This window comes from Rhinolophus sinicus, chromosome 6 (assembly GCF_057876585.1).
Source record: "Rhinolophus sinicus isolate RSI-liver-muscle chromosome 6, RSI-T2T, whole genome shotgun sequence".
Lineage (NCBI taxonomy): Eukaryota > Metazoa > Chordata > Mammalia > Chiroptera > Rhinolophidae > Rhinolophus > Rhinolophus sinicus.
Genome location: NC_142506.1, coordinates 5,963,513 through 5,988,755, shown reverse-complemented (window position 1 = coordinate 5,988,755; position 25,243 = coordinate 5,963,513). Strand labels below are relative to the sequence as shown.

The 25,243-nt window shown below is 50.1% G+C and overlaps 1 protein-coding gene across 1 annotated transcript in view; it reads right to left on the bottom strand.

The window, feature by feature from the left end:
* Positions 1-25,243, bottom strand: part of NDRG1 (N-myc downstream regulated 1) — a 41,570-nt gene continuing 16,327 nt past the window's right edge. Inside the window, exons 4-16 of the mRNA XM_019724134.3 lie at positions 20,455-20,560; positions 18,255-18,375; positions 17,653-17,715; positions 16,799-16,859; positions 15,682-15,768; positions 13,378-13,434; positions 10,872-10,975; positions 9,347-9,403; positions 8,553-8,604; positions 7,349-7,396; positions 6,361-6,396; positions 4,227-4,278; positions 1-1,756 (exon numbers count right to left, since the gene is read on the bottom strand). Of these exons, the coding sequence (XP_019579693.1) occupies positions 1,515-1,756; positions 4,227-4,278; positions 6,361-6,396; positions 7,349-7,396; positions 8,553-8,604; positions 9,347-9,403; positions 10,872-10,975; positions 13,378-13,434; positions 15,682-15,768; positions 16,799-16,859; positions 17,653-17,715; positions 18,255-18,375; positions 20,455-20,560 (1,086 nt within the window). The 3' untranslated portion in view covers positions 1-1,514. The remainder of the gene's footprint in view (positions 1,757-4,226; positions 4,279-6,360; positions 6,397-7,348; positions 7,397-8,552; positions 8,605-9,346; positions 9,404-10,871; positions 10,976-13,377; positions 13,435-15,681; positions 15,769-16,798; positions 16,860-17,652; positions 17,716-18,254; positions 18,376-20,454; positions 20,561-25,243) is intronic.

Below are 25,243 nucleotides of genomic sequence, written 5' to 3'. Positions count from 1 at the left end.
TGCAAAGTTACAAATTTATTGGTCTGGAAATAAATACAAATATCTCATTAAGAAAGTCCTCCGGAAAGACTTGTCCACAACAGTTTCCTGTCTCGATTCATTTACTCCTGCCCTGACCGTTGCCCTTTCTGCACAATGTCAGGGGGAGCCTCTCAGGGGGTAGGTGGCAGGTAAACTGAGTCATTACCCCTCAAGCTACCTAGAAGGCTTGACTACATCCTTCTACCAACTCTAACGGTCCCAGAAACCACGAGGTCCCAGCAACTGATTCACAATGTTCCATTCACTGATCAAACTCCTTATAAGATCCACGGTTAGCCAAAATGAAAATCAAAAGGCAGTAGTACAGGAACTTGACAGCTACGCTGACGCTGCCCCAACATGTCAGTGGTGCCACCCCGTTCAGAGAAAGGAGGTTAGAGGGGCAGGGGAGAGGGAAGGAAAGAGCATGGAAATCACGTTCCAGAATCCTTCCATCTTCTCAGCCACAACTCCCCGCCTGAATCCCCACCCTGTGCAAGAGCACACGGTTCTATCTGATGATCCAGGAATGTTACCAGGTCGGAAACGTTGGGCCCTTAAGGTCAGATTCAACCCCAGTTATCAAAGATTGGAAGCTGGATTTAACTCCTGTTTGGAATGTCCCCCCATTTCAAGGAAAGCAACTGCCAATCTAAGTTATCTTCTCCAGGAATGAAATTATCACTCATTCATGTATTTGGGGTGGAGGAGGAGGCAGAGAGCAGAGCCAAAGCCTTAAATCCAAATGTTTGCTGAGACCATTTCTTTGCAAAACCGGATTTTGTTGCCCGCTTTTGTTGTGTCTATTTAAAAAAAAAAAAAAAAAAAAAAAAAAGCCAGAAAAGCAGGCTTGTATACTTCGCCATTACAAAGTGTATATATGCACAAACTTTAAAAATCATTTCAAGTTAACGATGTAGATTTGTTTTTCCAAACTCTTCTAGTCTCCACATAAACTCCACCTTTCTCCCGCTTTCTGTTTTACCCAGTAAAAAGAGTAACCCACGATTCGCTGCTCTCTTCCTCCCCAAAGCAGAAATGAGTTTTGTTTCCAAAAACAAAATGGTCAGTGTTTCTTTAGTTGGAGAGGAAATAGGAAGTAGGTGGGCTGGGCTTCCGACAAAATGCCCCTTAGAACCAGGATGCCCAGGTCAGCCTAAGGCTCGGATTTATTAAGTGTTTACCGCTCTTTCTTGTTTTCAACAGTTGGGTGTCACTGAGGGCTGGTGAGAGGGTGGCCACAAGGCCACTCATTAATGAAAACAGGATGCTGAGATGCTTCTTTTCCTTTGGTCCACCTGCCCTGCGCTCGGAAAGGATGCCCTCGACAAACCCCATCTAACTTTGTCGTCACCAGAGCTCACTCTTAGAAAATAAGCTTTGGATTAATACCGAGTTACGTGCGGTGTGGCAGGTAGGGGACGGGAAGGGGCTGGAGGAGGGGGCAGCTACAGCGATCCCAGAGTCTAGGGGGGGCTGTCCATGTTGGCCGCCTAGCAAAACACCTCCATGGACTTGGGCCCGGCGCTGTTCCCAGTGGCACCAGAGTTGGGGGTGATGTCCAGACGGGCGCCCTCGCTGGTGTGGGAGCGGCTGCGGTTGCCCTCGCTGGTGTGGGAGCGGCTGCGGTTGCCCTCGCTGGTGTGGGAACGGCTGCGGGCACCATCCAGCGACGAGACGCTGGAGCCCGAGGCTGTGCGGGACCGCATCAGGCGGGTCATGCTGGCAGAGGGCACTGAGGAGAGAGAGGGCCAGTTAAGGGATGGGCACCTGCACACCAGCAATGGTGCCTTCTCTGTGCCCGACCTGGCTGGGCACCTACGTGTCCCATCCATCCTCACAGTAATCCAGCCACTGGGCACTGTCATTGCTGTATCACTCACACAGGTAGAAAGCGAGGCTCAGATGGGGTAAGCGCTTGCTGCAGTCACGTAGTGCCTGGAACTCAGAGGTGAGTCTCCATCCCAGTTCTGCCACTTGCTTAACAGCTGTGCGAGTTTGGGAGCACCCCTCTCTGAGCCCTCTGGCTCCATCTATAAAACGGGGATACTAATATTGACCCTACAACCAGCACTGGTCTAGGGAGGACACTCAAGGTCAGCTGGGGCCACACAGCAAGTTTGTGGCAGAGCTGTAGTGTCATCTCTTCCCCGAGAAGCCCGTGAACTCCCAGGGAATTATCACGGGCACTGTCCATTCTTTGGGGTTTAAAATGCCCTTGGACATGGCAGGTGGCTGATCAAGTAGAATGAAGACAGCATGGTCCCCCAAGATGGATTGTGTGGAATCGTGTCTCCCCAAAATTCATGTGCACTGGAACCTCAGAACGTAGCCTTATTTGGAAAGAAGGTCTTTGCAGATATATTAAGGTGACGTCACCGTGGATTAGGATGACCTCTAATGCAGTGGCCGGTGTCCTTACAAGAAGGGAACACACAGACACACCAAGGAGAAAGCTGTGTGGAGATGGAGACAGGGATCAGAGTGATGTAGCTACAAGCTGAGGAATTCCAAGGACTGCCAGCAACACCAGAAGCTGGGAAGAGGCAGAGAAGGAATCTTCTAGAACCTTCAGAGGGCGCACGGCCCGGCCCATTTCCTGATTTTGGACTAATAGCCTCTAGAACAGTAGTACTGTGAGAAGATAAATTTCTGTTATTTTAAGCCACCTTGTTTGTGGCGATTTGTCACTGCTGCAGCAGTGACAATACAGCAGCTAATTGAAGCCTCACTGCAAAGCCACGTTGAATAATGGACATCACACACCGTGGCAGCTGAAATATTCTCAGGCACGTAGGGTGACATCATTCACTCAGTGGACACACGGTTGGCTTTCTGTGGCAGAGTCTCACACAGAGAATTAATCACTGCTGTAAAGAATTCCATTCTCAACCATAGGATGGTGTCCTGGATGCAAAGGGCTAGTCACGCCTGACCTGCCAGCTTGAGTACATGCTCAATAAAGGATCACTTTCTTTCTCTTTGGTCGAGCTCTTCCTGTTGTCTTCCCCTTAACCTGCAGGATGCTTCGGCTGATTTGGGGGAATAAATAAAGCCTGCCTTTCACTTCCTTTCTCCCTAAAATACACTTTCAAAGCAGAAATCCAAACCCAGGGAAGGCCAAGACAAACGAGCTGTGATTCACGCCCTGTGAGATAAATGCGGGCTGTCCAGTGGCTATCTCCTAACTGCCTTTCCCTGCACACTTTCCCACAGGGAAAGCAGCTCAAAAAGCAGGAGACCCACAGGCAGATGTTTTCTGTTGGAAGAGGGCACCTTGGGACATGGATCTTGCCCAAAGTATATAAATCAGGCTCATCCACTCTCAGCCTTGCTAGAAACGAAACATGGCTGAGGCCAATTTTAATACTGTGGTCAGTTTACCAAGCACACCGTTACTATTTTCAATGAGCAAAGAGTTTAAGTCTCAAAGAAAAAAGCAAGAGAGACTGGAAGTACAGAGACTTCCTAGCAAAGACAGGCACATAAATTATAATTCCAAGAAGTAGGCAGAAAAAGCCAAAAGCACCACATCAGGGCCAGAACCACGCTGACGTACCAGTGAGTACCAACTATGGGCACCATCCGACAGATGCCTAAACTTGGCTTTGTCTGTCTGGGTCATGGGACTGTATTTCTCAAAAAGGGCTGTGTCTAATAACGCAGCAGCAGCAAGTTCCTGGAATTATGTTGCTATTAGTCCTTCAACTCCCAAATCTAATGACTTAGTGAAGACACCCTCTGTCTTGAACATAAGCAACTTGATCGCCCACTCACTCTGAGCTCCACGGTTCTCGAAGGATTTTCACAGAACCTCACTCTGCTCTTTGCTTAATCTCTAACGCCTCAGTTCCATCATTTGTAAAATGGGGATAAGAGTATTTCATAGGATTATTGTGATGATTAAATGAGAAGAAAATAAAGGATTTATTAATAATCTTTCATCATCATCATCACCATCACCATCACCACCATCACTGCAACTAGCAGTCTTGTAGGAAAGCGTATAGTCAAAATTAAAAAGATTTTCATTGTTCCATTGTTTGTTGTCTCCTTGGTGCTTAAGGGGATAGTCCTCCCCTAAATCTAAAAATATTCCCAGGTATGAATGCAGAATACTCACTTAAACCCAGTCGAGGGCACCTCACTCCCAGGTTGCACCCCGGCCCCTCAGCCCAGCACCTGCAGGGAAGTGCAGTACTTACTGTATCCCATGCCCTGCACGAAGTACTTGAAGGCTTCGGCAAGCTTGGCCGGCTGCAGGACAAGAGGAGAGACAGTGCAGTCAGTCCCCTGAGGTCTAGACCACGAATGGCCACATGGCGCTGTGCACGGGGTCACTTTCATTAAAGAGCCCAGCCCAAGAGAGACGGCCACCACGTGTTGATAGGACAATACACAAAAGTAAATGAAAGATTATGGGGTCATTATAGGCACTGAAATGAGTTTTGGCTGTGAGAAAAAGTTTAAATTCATTTTGGAAGGAAGGGAGCAAGGGAAAAAAATGGATGGATGGATGAAAAGAAATGCAGAGAAGATAGATGAATGGATGGACAGATAGGTAGTTGGACAGACAAACCAATTAATCATTCAACAGGGCAACTTTAAGTGAAATGAGTTGGGAATGCTGAGAACACCCACTTCCACCAATTGCTCTCAAAAATTTAATTAAACTGGGAGTGAATGCTCAAGTAAAGGCCACGTTCACAGTCTAATTAACTCCAACCCTCAAATGCGTTGCCTTGGGTCTCTTCTCCTCTGTCTCATTTCTCCCTTGAGAAGTCATCAGCCAAAGCACTGTTCCCACCCACCTCCACCAACTCCTGCTACTATTCTGCAAAGAGCCAACTGACATTTAAAAGAGAGGCTGTGATCAAATTGCCCCCTGGGGTTTGTGTGACAATGGTAAGAAAGTGACAAGAGCTGCAGGTTGGGGCTGCAGAGAGTTAGGGAGGGCTTGGCTGAGGGAAACAAGAGTGTAGGCTTGGGAATGAGAATAGCTGGGCCCAAATTCAGCTCCCCTAGGAGACCATGGGCAATCTCTCCCATCTTTTAGCCTCAATTTCCTCTTCCACGACACTGCGATACAATGCTAGCTCTTCTATCTCTAAGAACTGTTGCAAGGATCAAATGGAATAAAGGATGGGAACACCCTTTGTAAACATATGCCCAACTTGTGAGGGAAGGGGGAGGGATTGCACAGTAATTGGTCCTCCCTGGGCTCATCTCCTGGAAGCCTGGGCTAGTTCATAACATTTAAACCATGTTTTAGTTATGGCAAGGGTTAGATCTGTTCTCATTTCAAGTAGAGAAAGGAAGAAAGGAAGGGAAAGAGATAGAGGAAGGGAGGGAGGAGAGAGAAGGAAAAATGGTGGCCTTTGTCCCCAGCCAACCTAAGGAAGGTCCTGGAGTCACGCTGCCTGCGCAGGAGTCTTAGGAGCTGGCGGGATGGGTAAGTGGCTCCATCACGTGCAGGTAACTCACAGTCACACCTAAGCAGGGCTCTACTTGGGAGCCCATCTGTTCCCTCAGGCGACTGGGACATCCCGTGCTCTGCTGGCTATTCCCAGCTATCAAATGGGCAGAACACCAGAGCAGACAAAATGTTCAAAATATCTTTGTTCTTTTCTAATGGGAGCAGAGGGAGACACTGTGGAAACAGGCAACGGGAGGCTAAGAGAGCCACCAAAGGCCACTGTGCCCACGGTTCTGTGCCGAGTTCTGAGTAAAATGCTGCAGTGAGATGGGACCCATAGCAACGAGCCAAGACCCAGTACCTGCCTGATGCAGAAATCTGCTGCTCAGGTTGTCCCCAGGGTCACTCAGCCTCTTCTTCAATACCCCACACAGAAGACGGTTTTCTACCAAGAGCGTGGCCCAGCTGCTAAGATTTCATTCTGCCCAGATGGACCTCAAAGCCATCCCATCATCCACTCGCTGGGGGCCTGAGAGCCAACTCTCCTTTTCCTATCAGACAACCTTTGAAATGGGCGGGGGCCACATGGAATTGATCAAAGCACTGATCTCTTCCTCACCTAGAGCTCGCTGTAGCACCACGGGAAAGGCCTCTGGTTTTGGGGCTCAGGCACACCCGGGTCTGTTCCACCGAGCTGTGTCTACTGCACAGATGCCTTCACCCCTGTGGGCCCCAGAATCATCTACTCTACAGGGGTTTCTGGGGGATCAAAGGAGTCCTCATGTGCAAGCACCATTATAAACAGTAACACGGCCACAGAGTGCCATCGGATGTCACAGCCATGTGGGGGACGAGGAGGAACAGAGGGAAAAGGTCAGAGGTACATGTCTGCCACCTGGGGAGTGGTGACAGGTGGGACCCACCTGGGAGATCTGTGGGAGGCCACCGCAATCTGCCATCTAGAAGAGAGGGAAGGTGGTTAGTGCCGGACACCTCAGCAGAGGCAATCCACACTCTGTGAATCAGCTCCTCGTGGACGCCCACCCTGCCCACTGCCCTGCCCCACAGAGGGGGGACTGGGCATACTACGGGTGGGGAAACACCCAACCTCACTAGCAAGGCTGCTTTAATTACTACCTGGCTCAGCACTGAGCTGTGTCTTCTTGGCAACCCTGACTTGTAGCTTCTGATAAGCCAGGTACTGTGCTATCCCTGTAGATAGTATCCCTCTGTTTTCCAAGAACCCTGGAAGGTATGACTGTCTCATTTGAGAGGCAGAAACTGGGTCAGACAGAGCTTGAGGAACTTGCAAGGTTCCTGCCAGGGTCTGTCTGGCCAGAAAGTGTTCACTCTACGAGGCCCTGTACACACATTCTCTCTATAGATTCCCTCAGAAAGAAACTGCTAGACAAGACCGCGGGTTCCTGACTGCCCACCCTTGGTAAACGTGTTAACTCCCTGAGTTCCTATTAAATCACCAAACCTAAAGGCATCAGCCCTTAGTTAAAGCCACTCCAGGCACTTGTGGGCATTTACCCAGAAGTGGAGATGAGCAGTGCCCGGGTTCGGGAGCCCTCGGCAGCAGGACGAGGAGGGGGTGAGGATGGTTTTGGGAGGAGGTAGTGAGAGCAGACGAGGCCGGGTGTCCTACAGCCCAGTCCCAAGGTCAGACCCCAAGAGCTGCAAGCAGTAGCCTGCAGACTCTTGGGGTCCCAGGGAGGGACCCTCTCATCTTGGCAGCCTTGGGTTACCAGCCAGCACCCAATAGATGTGTGTGAGCAGACACATTAAATAATGATTTCTGTGGTTTCTGACTACCAGTTCTGCCTCCACCAGGCACAACTCAGGTGTGCAGAACACACAGGGGCTCCTAAGAACGAACAAATGTAAACGCTCATCATTCCCCTGTACCTTGAGGAGAGTGGTCTTTGTGGGGTCCAATTTTGAGTTGCACTCCACCTGGATGAGGAAAGGGAGGAGAGGTTTGTTAATTTTCTACCTGGAGCTAACATCGTAACCTTTCTCCCTTCCCTGCCACCATCATCAGAAGCTCCAGTGTCCCTATTGGCACAAAGGAAAGAACACGGGCTTTGGGATGAAACACTTGGGGCTTAAAATTTCAGCCCTGCTATTACTATTGTGTGACCTTGGACAAGTTCTTTGAGCCTCAGTTTCCTCTTCAAGAAAATGGGGATACTGTCTTTCTAAAGGGGCTGTTATACCTAAAATGTAGAAGATGCTCTAGAAATATTTGCTAAATAAATGGCCAGTGATTGTACAGGTTCAACACCCCCAGTCCCAACTACTATTCTTCATATGAAATCACCCCCACCAAGCTGGTTTCTCTCTTCGGTTTGTCAATGACCCTCTTACCAGTGTATATAGAACTAGGCAGAATACCAACTTGTAATCTGTGATGTTCAAAATCCCTACAGCAGAACTATCATCTGCCTTGGTGAACAATGTATCTCTATTGATGTGTCCTATGATTATGGCCAGTGGGTTAGATCACAAGAAACTCATTCATTAAGACATCCAGGTCTTTACTAAATGAACATTTGCAGAACCCGCTGTGCAGCCCACGGCATGTACCCACTGTAGGACTCTGCTTAATAGCTCCTAAGTCCCTCATGTCCCAAGCTATGGGGATGTTGGAAAGGTGGAGTCCTTGATTAGCATCCACAGTGTCACAGGTGGAAATTAAGGGGTGAAATGAGCCAGAAAGCCTTGCTTAAGCCCAGCTCCTGGGTGCCTCTTCTCCTGCCAGACCGTCAGGCACCAACCAGGTCTCCCAAAAGGGAGGAGAGCGTCTTGGCCAGGAAGCCAAGTGAAAAACACATTCATAGAAACAAGCCAATGGGCGGCAGCTCAGCAGTGAGGGGGCAGGGAGAGGAGACTGAGGGCCCACTGCCAAGTAACCAGGGCCGGATTGTCACCAGGGAAAGAGGCTGGTGGCTGGGCCCTCCGCCCAAAGGCCAACATGGCATTTAGAAGACATTACCTGCCCTGACGGTGGCAGAGAAGGGAAAGAAAGTGGGCAGGGAGACTTTAGATAAAGTCGACCAGACTGCACTGTCAAACTAAGCACAGACACCAGTAGTTCATTTCTACATACCACAGCGTCCACGGCAGGAGAACTGTCCCCAACCACCAACAAAGCAGGACACCTGAGGTCAGGGAAAGAAGGCGGAGTTAACACAGGTTCATTTCAAGATGCTCACACTAAGACAATGCATTTTGGGTTCCCCAGTACCCTCTGCTTTTTGTCCTTTGTCTTCCCTCCACCCTCAGCTTTGTTCTTAGGATAAAATGGGTTGGTAATCATTTACACCATAGTAGGAATTTCAGCTAAAGAATATCTAGGTCCTGGTGTTTATTTTTCAAGCACCCTCTCCTCCAGGAAGGATGAGTAGGACTTTGCCAGCAATCAAGATCAGAGACAAAAAGATCATGCCTGACAAAGGAAAGGGCATGTACCAAGTTCAGGTGTCAAATAATATGGGTCACTCAAGGAACGATATAAAATGGCACAGGTGCTACTGGTGGAATACAGTTGGTTGTATCCAACACTGTCTTTTCCACCTAGTTTTATAGGTTACTTCGGTGGGTCCTGAGTCTTATTCCAAACTCTGTGAGGCACAGCTAACACAGTATTTGACATACAGTAGGTGCTTAATAAATTCTGTCCCAAACCTAGGCTTTGGGGCCACCCTGGGAATGGGGCACCCGCCCAGGGAGACGAAGGGTGAGTCTGGCCCGTGCCCAGCCCCCTGTGTAGGACACGCCCCGTTCTTGCTGATGGTGACAGCCTAGCGCATGCGCGGTAGCCCTCCCGCACTCCGAAAGAAGACCCTCCCCGCAAACGGGAGCGAGGCTAACCAGACAGGGAGGGGGAGAAAAGCAACTCACTGCAGGGTGACCGTGTGCACTCCTGGCATCGGTCGCTCGATATCCAGGTCCCGCCGGCTGCAGACAACAGAAGCACCATTACATCAGCCGACCCTGCCCCTGAGCCCAGCCATCCGGGTGCTAGCAAACCACCCACACGTCAGCCTGTGCAAAGTCACGTGGCTTTCGGGACACCACAGCCTTCTGGGGTTCATACAAGTGGTTTCAGGGACATTTCCCATGGAGCCCACCGCATGGTCCCTAACGTGTGCTTTTATTTATTTTTTTGCTTGTTACAGGAGTACAAACCATGTCCTCCACCAGAGAGGGTCCCTACTTCCCATGGCCCTGTCAGCGCCCCCACCTGACCAACGGACAGCCCCAAATGGTCTCAGCCTCCACTCTTAATCTGAGTCTCACGCTTGCCCCCATCTCCGAGTCTATATATCATTGTAACCAAAATGATCCCTTTAGAATTCAGACCTGATGGTTTCAAACCCTTCAGTGGTTTCCCACTGTAGTAGGGTAAGGCCCGGCCACCCCACCACTCTCCCCTGCAGATATACACCCAGCCTCTTGCTGCCTGCAGCTCCCAACACGAGATGCCCTTTTCCAGCTCATGGCCTGGAGCCAGACAGGGTGGATTCAAATCATGCTCCCCTGCTTCCTAGCTGTGTGACCTTGGGCAGAATGCTGAACCTCTCTGTGCCTTCATTTCCATAGCAGGAAATGATGGTGATGATAGCACCCTCATCACAGGGGTTTTTGGGAGGAAGCAGCTGACTCCTATGTTCTCCATGAGGGCAAAGCAGTGTATGGGGTTTTGGGGGTGGTTGCTAATCCCTGCTATACGCCTACTGCCCAGCAAACAGCCTGACCCACTCTAATTCTCAGAAAGCGTCTGCCAAATCCATGGCACAGCCTCTGTGTCTTCAGCCACACACTGGGGACCTTACTGCTCCCTCCCTCCCTGAGAGGCTGGGAGGATGATAAAAGGAAACGAGCACTGGACTTTCTTACAGACACTATGTACTTCATGAAGTCACATTATTCACATGGGAGGAGAGAGTGACAGAGCCCGTGGGCTCTGTCAGTGGCCCTGAGCTGTCCCCTTCCCTATCTGAGCTCCAGACCAGCATCTAGCTATGGATAAAAGGGCTGTACCCTTGCCAAAGGCTGTGTGCAGGTCTTCCTTTTCCTGGGAATGACTCACCCGCCTCCAAAGCCTCCCTGGGTTCCTCTCATGCCCCAGTGCTCTGCTTCTCTCTCTTAGCTCTCCTTCCATCTGCCCTTTCCTACGGCCATCCATGGGTACAGGCACGTGACTGCATCCCACTCATCTCTGCATCCCCAGTGGACTGGAGTGGTAGCTCAGCTCCTTGCAAAGTGCTCCGAACTGCAGGAGGCACCTAATACTCGATTTGCTCAAATTCTGGGGCTGCGTCTTCCACTAATAGCATGGTCTCTCTCTCCCCCACCCCTTGTTCTAGCCCTACAAGAGGCGCCCGGTATACATGGCGGCCACGTGGCTGTGTGGCAGCTGTACCTGTTGTAGGCGTTGATGAACAGGTGCAGGTTTCCGGGGTTCATGTCATTCATGATGTGCTGGCGGTAGGTGTGGACCACCTCCACGTTACTCTGCATCTCCTCCTGCATGTAGAGAGGGAGACACGTCCTTCCTTGGCACTGTGGCCCTGGGCTGCTCACAACCCTCTCCATGCTCCAGGTTACTCAGGGACAAAGTGAAGATAATGATGCCTGATCCACAGGACTGCTCTGGAGACTAAGGAAACCGTCAGGAAAGTGGAAGCCAGTCCCCAGATGCAGGCTGGTGTCCGACTCTCAGCGAGTAGCACAAAGGAACGCAAACTTGGACAAGCAACACAGGCCCTTCTGGGCTCATGACTCTGGAGTTTAAATGAGAAGTCAGTCCGCCTGGATCTGGAGCTTGATCTCAGGGGTTCAGAGAGAGCCACCCCAAGATGTGCTTCAGTGGGATGTGAATTATCTTAAACTAAAAGCAACTGAAACCCTGCGAGAGAAACTTCTGTTTCCCACCCCTCCCTTAATTACCTAGAAGAATTTAAATTATAAGCCTGGCCCATGATAAGAGCTATCACTGGAAATTATTTTTTACCTACCTATAGAGCAGGGCAAACTAATAATTACTGGACACGTGCTCTCCCTGCAATTACCCTCTGAAGTCCCACTGTCTTCCCTAGCTCAGAATGTCTTATATACCCGTGTCCCCTTCCTGTCTCTGAACCTCTCATATATGTGGGATTCCCACACATATGTATGTAATTAAATTGGTTGTTTTCTCTTGCTAATGTGTCTCATGTCTATTTAATTATTAGACTAACCGAAAGAACCCTGAGGGTAGAGGAAAGTTTCTTCCTCTCCCACAGCTCCAGTGTTAAGCAAATGCCTTAACCTCTTTGAGCCTCAGTTCTCTCAAAAAAAAAAAAAAAAAAAGAGGCGGATCCACTACTACCCACTTCATCAGACTGTGGGATTTCACAGAGGTGGTAGACTTTGGAAAGCCCTTTGTAAACAGTAACCATCAAGGCAACTGTTAGCAATTATCGTTTTTCAATAGGGAGAGTTGAACATAAGTTTTTCAGGCTTGAAAACAAATCCAACGCATGTAATGGGAAGTTGCCGCAAAGGACGATCTTGATGCTCGCGAGGCCCAGCCAGAGCCTCCCCTCTCCCTGGCTCCTTCCTGAACGTCATTTGGGACAAACACACACGTTAGGAACTGGCTCTGTTTCTCATTGGTACGACAGATGCTGCAGGTTTCACAAAATGGCCTGATGTGATCAGAGGCAACCAGAGCCGGAGCAGGAGGAAGCCGGGGGGCCGATGTCAAGCGTGAGCTATCGTCAAAACAGTCCACGAGCATTTAAGCAACAAAGAGGCCAACTGGCTGTTCAAGGAAAAATAGCCGGAGGAATGATGCTGGGGTTTCAGATCAAAACACAACTGCAGCAACGTGGGGTACCAAGATACACTGAATAGGGTACAGTCAGGCCTGGCTCTCACCCTGCACTTGACAGCCCTCCTCCAAGGAAACTCAGAAACTGGCTCTGACTGTTTTCTGTGTTCCTACACGTTCAGATTATATATTCAAGGTGGAGAACGTGTATCACAAACTGTGACATGAACCATAAAAGAGGAGAGGACTACAGCGGGCTGAACGGTGCCCCCCTCCCCCACCCAAGATCTGTCCACGTCAAGTCCCAGGACCCTGTGAATGTCATCTGGAAAAAAAAGGTCTCTGTGGATGTAATTAAGTTCAGGATCCTGAGATGAGATCATCCCGTTGGGTCTGAAATCCAATGACAAGTGTCCTTATAAGAGAAAGGCAGAAGGAGATCTGAAGCAGACATAGCGAAAAGCCATGCAAAGATGGAGGCAGAGACTGGATGGAGGTCATAAGCCAAAGAACACCGAAGCCACCAGATGCCGGAAGAAGCGAGGAAGGATCCTCCCTTGGAGTGTGGCCTGGCCAACACTTGGTTTCAAAGTTCTGGCCTCCAGCACTGTGAGAGGATAAACTTCTGTTGTTTTCAGCCATGTAGTGTATGGTCCTTTGTGACAGCGGCCACAGGAAACCAATGCAAGGACCAAAGGCATGACACACTTCACAACTGCACGACGGAATATCTACTTCCTTGGCGTATTATACGATCACACCTCACATGGTCCTACTTTCTAGCTCGGGAGCAGACACTGGTGAGTAGGCCACCGCACAGGAAACAGGGCAAGTCACCTCTAGCTGGGCAACTGAGGGGTATTTCCAACCCAGTCTGAATTAGTCAGATTTTACACTTGCGTATGTGCTGTTTATTATACTTCGATCAAACTGTTCAAAAAGACATGTTAAAAAGAGAACAAACGACTTGGTGATTATGAATAATGTCACATTATTTGGTGGTATCAGCACGTGGCGCCCACTCACTCATGTCTTGTTGGTCTCTATGCCCTATGTGCCTGGCAGCACACAACTGCTCAGAGTGAATGACCGAATGCCTGGCCATGCTACTCACCTTTCCAAAGAGGTGGGACAAGACCATGTCTGGAAGGGCTTGGGTCCATCCGGAAATCTGGGGAGGACAAAAACAGGTGGAGTTAGGAAGCAGGCATCAGCAGCAGTGAGACGAGGTCAGCCAAACCCCACGGCCCTTGGGGTCCCTTGGCACTCAGGTCTGAGGAAGCCCTATTGATGGGAACTCAGTTACCTGTCTCTGGTTACTTACTGGACTTGGGGCCTCTAGAAGGCAGCTGAGGTCTCCATTCATTCCTTATTCTCAGAGCCATGGGCACAGAAGATGCACGGAGCATGCTAAACAAAGAACCAGCTCGCTCCTAGCTTTCTCTACTCCATTATGCAGCAAGTCCTCAACCAGGAGGGCCCTGTCCATTTGTTTCTAAACAAACATGGAGCTCCCCTAGTCTACACCCCAGGATCTGCTTACCTCAAACTACCCTTCCTGTTTCAGCCTCCAGATTTCCCCTCAAGCTAGTTTCTTCTCTCTGAATATACTGAGGTTACTGACGACCTTTTCCTCTTTACTTCTCTCCAACGACAATGCCAGGCATACAGCAGGAGCTCCATAAATGCTGAATATACAGCAGGAGCTCTAAAAATGCTAGGTATACAACAGAAGCCCCATAAATGCTAAATATACAGCAGGAGCTCCAAAAATGCTAGGTATACAGCAGAAGCTCCATAAATGTGTGCTGACCGACTTCAGTGTCAGGCAGGGACCGGCGGGAGTCCTGAGTTGACCCCTGACTGCCACATGCCAGCTGTGTGACCCTGTGTAGGCTGCAGAGCCTCTGGACCTCAGATTGCTCATCTGTAACCTGGGGTGCGAGGAACTTCCAAGTCACAGATCCAGGTTAGGATTATGTAAAGTAGCGGCACACGTCACAGGATCTGACCCCAAAGCCTGACACCTTTTTTCTCCCAGGGCTGGGGTTGAAAAGGAAGGATATTGCAGATATTAAACCCCGCAAACATTTCTCAGGCTCCACTTTAGCCAGTGGCCAATGTCCCCAGCCCTCCACGTCTGGCTCAGAATAGCTACCGAGGAGCCAAACTAGCTGACTGGAATGTCACTTCCTTTGCTGGAAAATAAAATAAAAAACAGGCAGTGTATTCTGCTCCTGAATGTCACGCAAGCAGGAGGGAAGGGCTCCTGCCTTCTGGCAGAATATTCCGGGCAGAAATGCCTATCAGACTGGCTGGCCAGGACAGGGGTGGGAGGTGGAGAGAGGGGCATGACCCCTTCAATCCCTCTGCCCCTGACAGCACCCCCCCACCAAACTTGGCAAAAGCACCCTTTCAAAATGAGAAACCAGGACCCCAGCTTGAAAGGCTCTGTCCTGTTTCAGCTGGACCAGTTTCCCTACCTCCTTGGCAAATACTGGGGCTTTTACAAAAAAACCCAAAAAAACAAGAAAAAAAACACGGCAATTATTTTAAAAAGATAAACAAGGAAGCCTAGGCCACCAGCCAGAGCAGAGCTTCCCGAGACAGTATAGGCCCTTTGTCCTTCAGGCAGGGACAGGTCCTGCCCCCTCTGTGCCTGGGACAAGGTGAGCACCGGACACCTGCTGAAAGGGAGCCCAGGGAGGGGGTGAGCACGGCACGGAGGGAAGGCCCAAGGACCACGGGTCCAAGGGCTCTGCATTCGGCCCCAGTTCTCCTTCTGCCTTGATCTGTGTGACCTTAGCTTCTTGAGCCACTGTGAGCCTCAGCTCCCCCCTCTGGAAATGGTATGACAACCCCACCTCCTGGAGGCACCATGAGGGTTAAATGAAGTGATGCATACACAGCAACGGAGAGTGGAAATAGCACCTGATAACCACCCATTACATGTTTGTTAATTACTATTGTCATTAAACAAGGTGGCATAGTCAGTATCAAATACATATTTGTTTTTCATTAATAATATGTGGGTTCCTGAGATTAGAGACATTTGTCTTGCTCATCTTTTTATTCTCAGCATCTAGAGCAAAGCCCAGCAGATGTTATGTCCCCAGCAAATACTTCTTAACCCAGACTACACTTGTCAAAGTTGGCTCGGGGATCCATGGCCCACAGGTATAGCTGGCTTAGACAGCAGTGTTCTTTTGAAATCTGAATGGCAAACTGCTGAGGTCCTGGTTACTATTCTAAGCAAAGCAGAGGAAACCTGCTTTCTTAGCTGGGCGTGGGGAGTGGGGGTGACGGAGGGGTGGGGCTAGGAGAGATCTCAGGGCCACCACCACTCCAGGCAGAGGCAGGCACACCTGCCCGCTGCATGCTGGGACTCCGGCTGCCTGGCCCAGGCCCCTGGACTCACCTTGGAGGCAGCCCAGTCCATCCAGCCTTCTGCACAAGGGTTCACGTTGATGAGGACCAGACCCTCCACCATCTCAGGGTTGTTCAGCTGCAATTCAAGACATGAGGTAAGAGAGACGGCACAGCAAACTGAGATACTATAGACCAAAGTCAAACCAAAGATGCAGGAAAGACCAGGAAAGGGCCTGTGTGAGCCACCAGAGCAGGCTGCTGCTCTCAAGAGTCTTCAGCAACCCCCCCCCCCCTGGGGAAAATGGAGGTTCCAGCTCAGTAGATATGGGATTGGGTCCCCGAAGGATCAAAAAGAGTAAGCCATAGGAGAAGCAGAACTACAAGTGCTCGGCAGACCTGCCTTGGATAAGTCACTTCACCTCGCTGACCTCAGCTCTCCCAGCTGTGAAATGGGCCTATCAGACCATCAACCTCATAATCAGACAGGCACATACATGCTCTGTAGCAATCAGTAAGGGTCCTACTACTTCTAGAATATATGCACATATATACGTACATGATACAGGTAAGACCTTATCCAAATCTACATAGTCAGATCATTGTGTATTCATGTCAGCATTTTTAACCTCTAGCAAAGTCCAGAAAATAATGAGCAGGCAGAATACATATGACTGAATAAAATGAGCATCACTGCATTTTTAAACAATTGTTCGGCACCGATACAAAGGATCCAGCAGCACCTGCCTTGGGCCCACAGTAATGTGACAACTGTCAGGTTAACACATGTATCTCTGATTCTTGTTTATAATTAGTCAGGATCCCAGAGTTCCCTGAGTACAAAAGCTGTCTCAAAGAAGTAGCATAGGAGAATCCTCAGTGATGTGAGGACCTCATGCTAAGTGCACAAAGCTGATGATAAAAGAATGTCAGCATGTACGCGTCACAGACACACACACACACACACACACACACACACACACACACACACACAAGTATATACTTCTGGACCACACACCACAATGTGAACTGCGGCTCTCCCTTAGGAAATGGAATGATGGGCCATTTATTTTTTTCTTTTGGGATTTGTGATGCTTTTCCACTGTTCTTCCTTCATCTTGAATTAATTTTATTTAAAATTTATTTTTAAAATATGCCTAGGAACTCACAGCGAATCGAGTGAGGATGTAGGCGCCGGCTCCAGTTCCCATGCCGATAACGCTTTTCAGCCTGGAAACAGAAATAAAAACTCACGTCACAGGAGGAACGAGCACTTGGGAGCCCTAAGAGCCCTCGTACAACCTGCCAGCTCCTTGTCCCTAAGGGACCTCGTCTCCCGCTGACCCCGTGTCTGTCCTGGTCATCCCTGAGGGAGGCTGACAAGCTAGACAAAGTGGGAACATGCTGCCGAGATGTGCCCTCATGACCTGAAATATATCATGCTTTATGGCTTCACAGAAGGCCATGACCTTGGAGAGACTTGTTTCTTTTCCTCATTTCTCTCCTGACTGCAGTCCAGGCTCTGAGAGACCATCTGACATTTACGGGAAGGCCCATTCCTACACTACTTCTTCCCGCTCGTCAGCTTTATTTGGAATTCTAAAACTTGGAATGAAATAAATTGGGAAAGAACTGAGGTATCATCATTATACGAAAGGCTCAAGTGAGAAGGAAATGAGCACAGGAGCAATAAGGTCCTGGAGAGAGAAGTTGAGGGCTCAGGCAACCCTGTTCTAGAATGTTCCATGGGAAAGAGAAAGCAATGACAGAACAGGAGGCAGGAAAGGATGGGTGGGGTGTCTGTCATCAGGTGATGTCATCCCTCAAGGAGAAAAGCCCAACTTATAAGGAGCAGACTGGAGCAAAGAGACTGACAAACAGTGTGCACAAGCAAATTCCTTCCCTGAGTTTTCAACTCTAACCTACATTTCAGTGGTCAGGCCAGAGCAAGGCCAAAGGAAAGACAGAAGCTAGAAGTCACCCCTCTCTGCAGCGGGTGGGGGACTGGATTGCTCACTCTTACCCAAACTGGTGAAGGACTCCAGGTAGCATTTCAGCCAGCTGATCCATGGAGGGGTACATGTACCTTGGAGAAGCCACATGGAGGCAGTTAGCGAGAGCCCAGATCCCGGTGGCAATGAATAATGCCAACAAGAGCACACTGGAGGGGCAGGGGCCATGCGGCAACCTGCCACCTGCGCCCAGACTCCCCATGGAGTCCCCCTGTAGCCCCTCATTGTGAGCACCCCACAGTGTACACCAGCCCGCTCCTTTGAGCCAGGATGCTCTCCATCCCTAATTCTCCCCCTTTCACTTTGTAAAGTGACCCTTTTATCGATGGCTTCTTATGTTCCAGGTCCCACCCCCAGCATTTGCTGAGCATTATAAGCTCATTTAACCTTTGCAACAACTCTATGAGGTTGCTATGATTTCCCCCAATATAAAGTTTACAAATATCATGGAGGCTGAAGGTTAGATCAGCGACTTGGCTTCACAGAACATATTTTACTGCAATAAAAAAAAATCAAAAGCCAGTTGAATGCCTACACCACCACCACCTGTTTCTACTCTGCAAGACTTTGCTTTTCCCTCTCTTGGGGCATGAGCCCCCCACCCCCACCTTACCCCATGGGGAAGGATGCAGCACTGTCCTGCTGGCCAGGGGCATCCACGTGGCAGACGGCAAAGTGCTGGGTGATCTCCTGCATGTCTTCAGAGTTAAAGAAGGGGTTGTAGCAGGTTTTGTCTGCAGAGTGGGCAGGGGAGAGAGGAGAGGAAGAAGTTAGGACAAAATGAATTGGGTTGCTCGATGGCAAAGCATATTTGTCTTGTTTGTTTCATTCCTATTCAGCAGGAGGAAACGGACTCACAAGAAAGAATGCCTATCTTTTTTTTTTCTCCTGTCCCACTTTCCTCTGGTGATAAAAGCAAGAATAAGTCATGGGGAAAGGGAGTGGCGGTGGAGGTGGAGATGGTCAATAAACGCTACTGCACGGGCTGGTGGACGATCTTAAACGTCCAGTTGGCACTGGAAGAGGACTTCTGCTTCTTTCCCAGTCAGGCATGGCTGTCACGGCCCTGGTGTGAGGTGAGGTTGCTCCTCTGACACTCTCGTCTCCGGGTCTCCTAAACCCTCACATCAGAGACACTGGTCAGGGCACATGAGATTTTCAAACAAGGAGGAGCACAGGAGATAAAGCCTGGACCTCCCACTTTTTCCATGGCCTTGGATGAGTCTCCTAATTATTGAGGGCCTGAAGCAAAGATGGCCAGTGGTCACCAAACCATTTCCCTTTTCTTCCCATGAACACAGCTGGACTACATTTCCCAGCCTCCCTTGCAATTAGAAGCAACCATGTGATCAGCTTCTGGCCAATAGCATGTGATGCTCGCCACTTCCTCCTAACACCTGCTACTCAATCCTCTAAGCTTCCCTCTCTCCTATCATGTATCTTCCTGATGCAGAGGGGCCAGCAGAAGCCTCTGAGGCAACAGGGGATGGCAGAGCAAAAGCTAGGAGGCTGGATCCCTGAATCACCACGTGGAAGGTTTCCCACAGAATGCCCACTGAATTGTTACATAACTGATAAATAAATGTATTGTGTTAAGTCGCAGAGGTCTTGGGTCTTTTGTTATGGCAGTTAGCTTACTATTAACTAACAATGAGCCTTTCTAAAATGGGGGAATAACACCATCACATGCAATTCCACCTCCTCGTCAAAGTTCAGTGACATAAAGTGATCTCTATCAAAGTAGCTAGCATGGGATTTGGTACATAATGAATACGGGGGGACAAACAGAGGAAGAAGCAATGAAAAAGAGACATCAGAGTGAAGGAGAAAAATGGTTTTCAGTAGCTGACATCATCCCCAGCCTCAAGGTACTAAAACGTTGTAGGAGAAAAATGTAAATCAGGCAGTCTGTCAATCAAAACTCAAGCAAGCATCCAGGGTGCAATGTTCAAGTTTAGATCACTGGACCAGGAAGGGCGGTGCCTTCTGAATCATCACAGAAAGATTCACTTCTATTCTGTGTCATGCTAACAGTGAGTAGATCTTATTCCATTCCCATCTGTGAAAAATGGGGAACCCACATGTGGTAACGCTTCCTGGTAATCTTAAGAATTCACAGTCTAAACATTTGATGCAGCAATGTTCAGAATAGCTAAAATGTGCAAGCAATACAAATATCCATCAACTAAAGGCATAAACAAGATGTGGTACATCCATACAATGGAATGTCATTCAGCAAAAGAGAATGAAGTACTAATATCTGCTACAATGTGGATGAACCTTGAAAAACATCATGAAAGAAACCAGTCAGCTTTTGTGTGATTCCATTTAGATAAAGTATCCAGAATAGGCAAATCTTTAGAGACAGAAAGTACACCAGTGTTTGCCAGGGGCTGGGGGCTATGGGAGATCGGGGTGTGGGTGTCGGGGTGGGGGGAGATAGATAAGAGGATAGGATTTCTTTTCAGAGTAATAAAAATGTGCTAAAATTGATTGTGATGATGGTTGCACAACTCTGTGAAAATACTAAAAACCATTGTACAGTTGCTTAAAAGAAGTCACTGTCACACAGACAGATGGTGGGGGCTCCCTGAGTTCCGAGCAGCTCCAGGCACCCAGACAATGCCGTGCCCCCATGCAGTGCATTCCAGACTCTTCCAGTCTGTGGCAAGACTTCTTCCCAGAACAGCTCCAGGAAGTCTCAGCAAAAGAGAAACAGCCAGACGCCCTGCGACCAGCCCTTCCTACCGTGCTCTTCTGCCACCCTCGGCAGGAACAAGCTCACAAGTAAACTGTGGCTCCTAGAAACTTACGGTTCATGCCCACATCGTGGTATGTGAGGATGACAGGCCGGCTTCCCCTGGGGGTCCCGCACAGCGTGACGTGAATGGAGCCATGCAGAGTCTCAATGTCCTGCTCCTGGGGAAAGAATAGATACAGGGGCCTATTACATGGGACTTGCAGTGTCGGTGTGGCTATAAATACTGACTGCAGACACTTAACTGTTTTGAGGGAGCTCTGAGGACCCTTCTCATTTGGTCACAAGAACACTGGGCTTTGGGTGGCAGATCTCTGACCTTCTCCCAGAGTCAGGGAGGGAAGGGGAAGGAAAGCTTGACCAAAGGAAAGAGGATTTAACCCAGGAAAGGGCTTTGGGGTCGGGGAAGGAGGGGGACCAGGGTAAGCTCCCCATCCTTTGAGGTCAATGGTTGTCAATCTGAGGAACATAACTCAAAAACAAAGAAAGAAATACACCCCAATTCTCAGGCTCCACCTCCAGAGCAGGAAAGCACAGTATCTGTGTTTTTCACAGGAACCCGCCCTTGGCCGTCACTCTGAAGACGGCTGAAGCAAGCTAGACTGAAGCTGGGAACGAACGGGGCGCATCTCGCAGCCTACCACGGTGTCTTTGTGAAATGGGAGCATAATGGAATCTCACCGGGAAGTGAGTGTCCCAGGTGATGGCGATGGGTGTAAATAGGGTACAGTATGGAGGGAACCTCAGCTCCCTGTTAGTACCCAGGCCCACCCCCAGCACAGGGATCCTCCTGGGCCACCTGCTTTATCACCCCAACAAAATGAGACCCCCTGACCACAGAGCACCCCCGTCTTCCTGTCCCCCATCCCCCTCAGGTTGCGGCACTTTGTTCCTCTCTATATAAGCACTGGAAAAATCCAGACCATGGAGCAAGGGCCCGGCCCCCAGTGGGGGCCACGGGTCATCTGCTGGGCCCAGCCCTGGTCCTGAAGCCGCCGTAGGAACAATGGCCACATTCTCTATTGTCTCCCCAGCTGACCTACATGGCACTCTCTAAAAATAGGCCAGGCCAGGCGGTGTCCCCATCAGCCTGGGACATCAGGGTTCAAATCCACGTGCCACCCTTCCCCAACCCCTCTGAGCCCGGGGTTCACACCTGTACAATAGGAGTGAGTCGCCTCACCCCAGGCTCCGGAGGAGATAATCTTGTGGTCTGGTGAAAAGGGGGTCCTCAGTACATGGTGGCAGAGGGTTCTAATGAGGTGCCTCGGCACCCCCTTGGTGGCAGGTATGGGACACCCAGCTCCAGGTGGTGTCAGGGGTTCGCCAGCGGCCCCCGGTGTGGGGTGGGTAACAGATGTGGACTCACCTCTTTGGAGGCCTTACAGTCATACAGCTGCAGAACCAGAACTAAATCTGTTCAAGAAGACAGGGGCTGCCTCTGTTTACAGTTCTGTCCTTGGGCCCTGGCATAGGTGCCTGCACACAGCAGGTACTCAGGGTCTGTCGGGTAACGACTGTCCACATTTCACAGATAAGGAGACTGAGGCCGAGAGAGGGTAAGTAACCTTCCCAAGGTCACACAGCTGGAATGGTGCACCAGGATCAGAACCCGAGACTGTCCCAGTCCAAATCCTGTGCCCTTTGACATCTGTTTTACACTCTGTGCCAGGTGTCACATGAAGAAAGGAAACCTTTAATAGGTAACGTGTATTGTGACTCTCTAAAGAGGGACGCAGTAAGTCAGGTCCCCCATTGATGTGACTGCAAATGGCTTTTTATCTCCCCAGCACCTCCGCGGGGCACACACGTCCTGGGATACACTGACACGGAGAATAGAGAATTAACATCTGCCCCTCCCCAAATGTGCATGAGCCCCACACTGCAGAAATGTGCCTCAGGTGTGTCAGACTGGCGACAGCCCCAGCACAAAGGCTCCCCACTTTCTTGGGGAGGCCCTTCCTGCCACCCGCTGAACATGTGACGTGCAGTCCCTTGTTCTTTTCTTTATAGCACCTAACAAGGACAAATACCTGTTTCATAGCGGAGAGATTTGCAGTCTACACCGGTAAGCTGCTAAGTGGTAAAACGGCACCCATTCCTACTGTCTAAAATGCTCGTAAGCTGGCAGGTGGTGAAAACAGCACCTACCCCTCAGAAGTCCTCAAAGGTTTCATCTCTTTGGCTGCCAATTCTGGCTTGGGAGCTTAATGAACTACAGCCGACTATGTTGGGTGGCCTCGCAAACACTTGTTGTTTCCTTCTTTATGACAGAATACCCAGCAATGTGCCTGATAAAATTCTCCCCTTCCCCATCTTCCTTGTAGCCGAAACCGGTCAGAAGACTTGGTTCTGGCCAATGAGATGTCAGCAGAACTTGCTGGAGCTTTGAGGAGACATTTTTTGCAGGGTCAAACTGAGCCTTTTGATGTTTTCCTTTCACCCTTCCATCTGCTTGCTACTTGGAACATAGATAAGATGCCTGGGGACTCAGCAGCCACCTCATGCGCATGAGGACAAAAGTTCCATGCTCAGGCTGACAGAGCAGGAAGCTGGAAGGAGTCTGAGTCTGGGTGGCTTTCGTAACTGCTGTCCTAGGCCTTCTAGGTCAGCAAATACAGCGAACATTCCTTGTTTAGGACACTGTTGAATGCTATGAACGTTAATGATACAACCACCCTGTGCCCTCGGCCAAGGTACCAGAGTTCTCTGAGAATTCCTTCCCTCAGCTATAAAATGAGGTCAGTAGCAAGCTCATCTGGTCATGGAGAGGCTCCCAAGACTAACCCATGGTGGGAACGGGGAAGGGTTTTGCAAATTGCAGTGTGTCCCTCCATGTGCATTGCTATGGACGCCTGTCCCAGACACGATTACTGTGAAGCCACAAGGCCCAGCCTCAATGGCTTAAGTCACTGGGTGGGATGACCCAGGGAGCTCTGAGACCAGCTCCCTCGGTAATCCGCCTGTTCAACACGCCCTGGGGAGACGCTGAAGGCTGTGGACTCTAAGAGGGGCCTACATCAGCTGGGGTGCTGGGCTGCCCCTCCCCTCAGTCTAATACGCTTTAGTCAAGGCCCAGCCTGGGGGCACAGGGCACCCTTTGGGACAAGGCAAAGCAAGCTGATTTGGGCTAAGCAGACGCAGCGTTAATTAAGAGGCAACTCGTGAGACCAGAAGCTCAAGAGAAAATGCCAGGGTCTTGCCTACCACCATGTATTTGTGAAATAACATACCCCTCCCCCCCAGCTTCCTGATTCCTCTCCTGCGCCCACAGTGGTTGAGGGGTAGGCCTGGCAGTGCCATTGATCTTATCCTTTCCATTAGGTAAGGAGCACATCAAGAAGGACGGAAGGAAGACAACGGTATTTGCATATAAGGACAGTCAACCCCTTACTGAGCAAATACTATAAAGCCAAGAAAGCCATTTCCCAGACGGGAACAGCCAGCAGAGTGGGCTAAAGCTTTGCACCCCGAGGGCACACGCTGTAGGTAGAGTTATGGTTGAGATAGGCCCTGTGGCCTCCACACCCCGATTTTCACCCAAACCCCAGGGCTGCAGCAGGCAACTGGGGCACCAAGAGAAAAAGTGGGGTGATGGCCATTCCCAGAGCAGAGGAGGAGGGCAGAGGAGGCTGCGTGCTGAGTCTGAGGCTGTTTATTTCATGTTACGACACCTCCGGGTCAGTGACACTCCCTCCACTTTTACAGGTTAGAAACCTGAGCTCCTGGGAGGCCATGCGACTGGCCGGGCGACTGGCCAAGGACACATGGCTAGTCACGCTAGAGCTGACCTGAACCTGCTTTTGTCCTGTGACCCCAGGAGATGGTTGTCTACACTCGGCCAGCCAGCCTCATGGCCTGGACTGAACAGACCTTGGAGACAATCAGAGGAGTCCCGCCATGGGGGTGCTGGGGGGGGGCACTCCTCTCCCACTCCCCCAGAAGGACATTCTTAGAAAGCCCACAGAGAACAGAAGAGGTAAAGCCTCATTTCGCATCGACCCAGATGAGTGCCACTACCATCTGTCGGAGGATTTGCTCTAAGTCCCAATGGCCTCCCTGGGAAGTGCGGCTGCGGGAGGGCAGGGATGGGAATGTGTGGGTTGAGGATTTCCAAGCCTCTGAGTTCTGCCCACCTTCAGTCAGGGGACATGAAAACATGAAGCAATTGTGTGGCAAGAAATTAGTAAGAGGTTACCGTTTCCATGTTCCTCGGAAGTTGATCCGCTTCCAAGAGAAGGGGGAGGGGGAAATAAGCCCCACTTCCAGCCCCCAAAAGGGATCAGATGTCCCCCTGGCCCAATTCTACCAGACAGGGAGCTCCGGAGCTGGAGCCCGGCTTCAGGAGACCCTGCCCCCCACCCTTCCTGCCCCAGGCCCTCTGCTCCCTCCACACCGAGGCCCTGCGGGTAACATCAGCTCATTGCCAGGAGAGCCCTGGTGAGCACACAAACACAGATTCCTTGGAAACCAAATCAAATCAAACCATCTGAATAACTAAAGACCCAGGTGGAAGGAGTGAGACACAGCAAATCTAATAGGAGAGGCGATTTGGAAGCCATCGCAAGAATGATGGCTGTGGACTCAACTATGCCACCCTCCCCCATTGGTTACATGGACTTCGGCTTCCGACGTGGAGACCAAGTCAGATTTCGTCATGTATCTCATCATTGAGTGACACCTGGCAAAGCCCTAAACCTTCTCTGGGCCTCACCCTTCAACTATAACATGAGGATAGCAATCATTCTTCTGTTAAAGGGTTGTTGTGAGGGTTACATGAGATGATACAGGGAAAGAGGTCAGCCCAGTTTCAGGTATACAGTCAGTGCTCAAAAGAAGTCAGC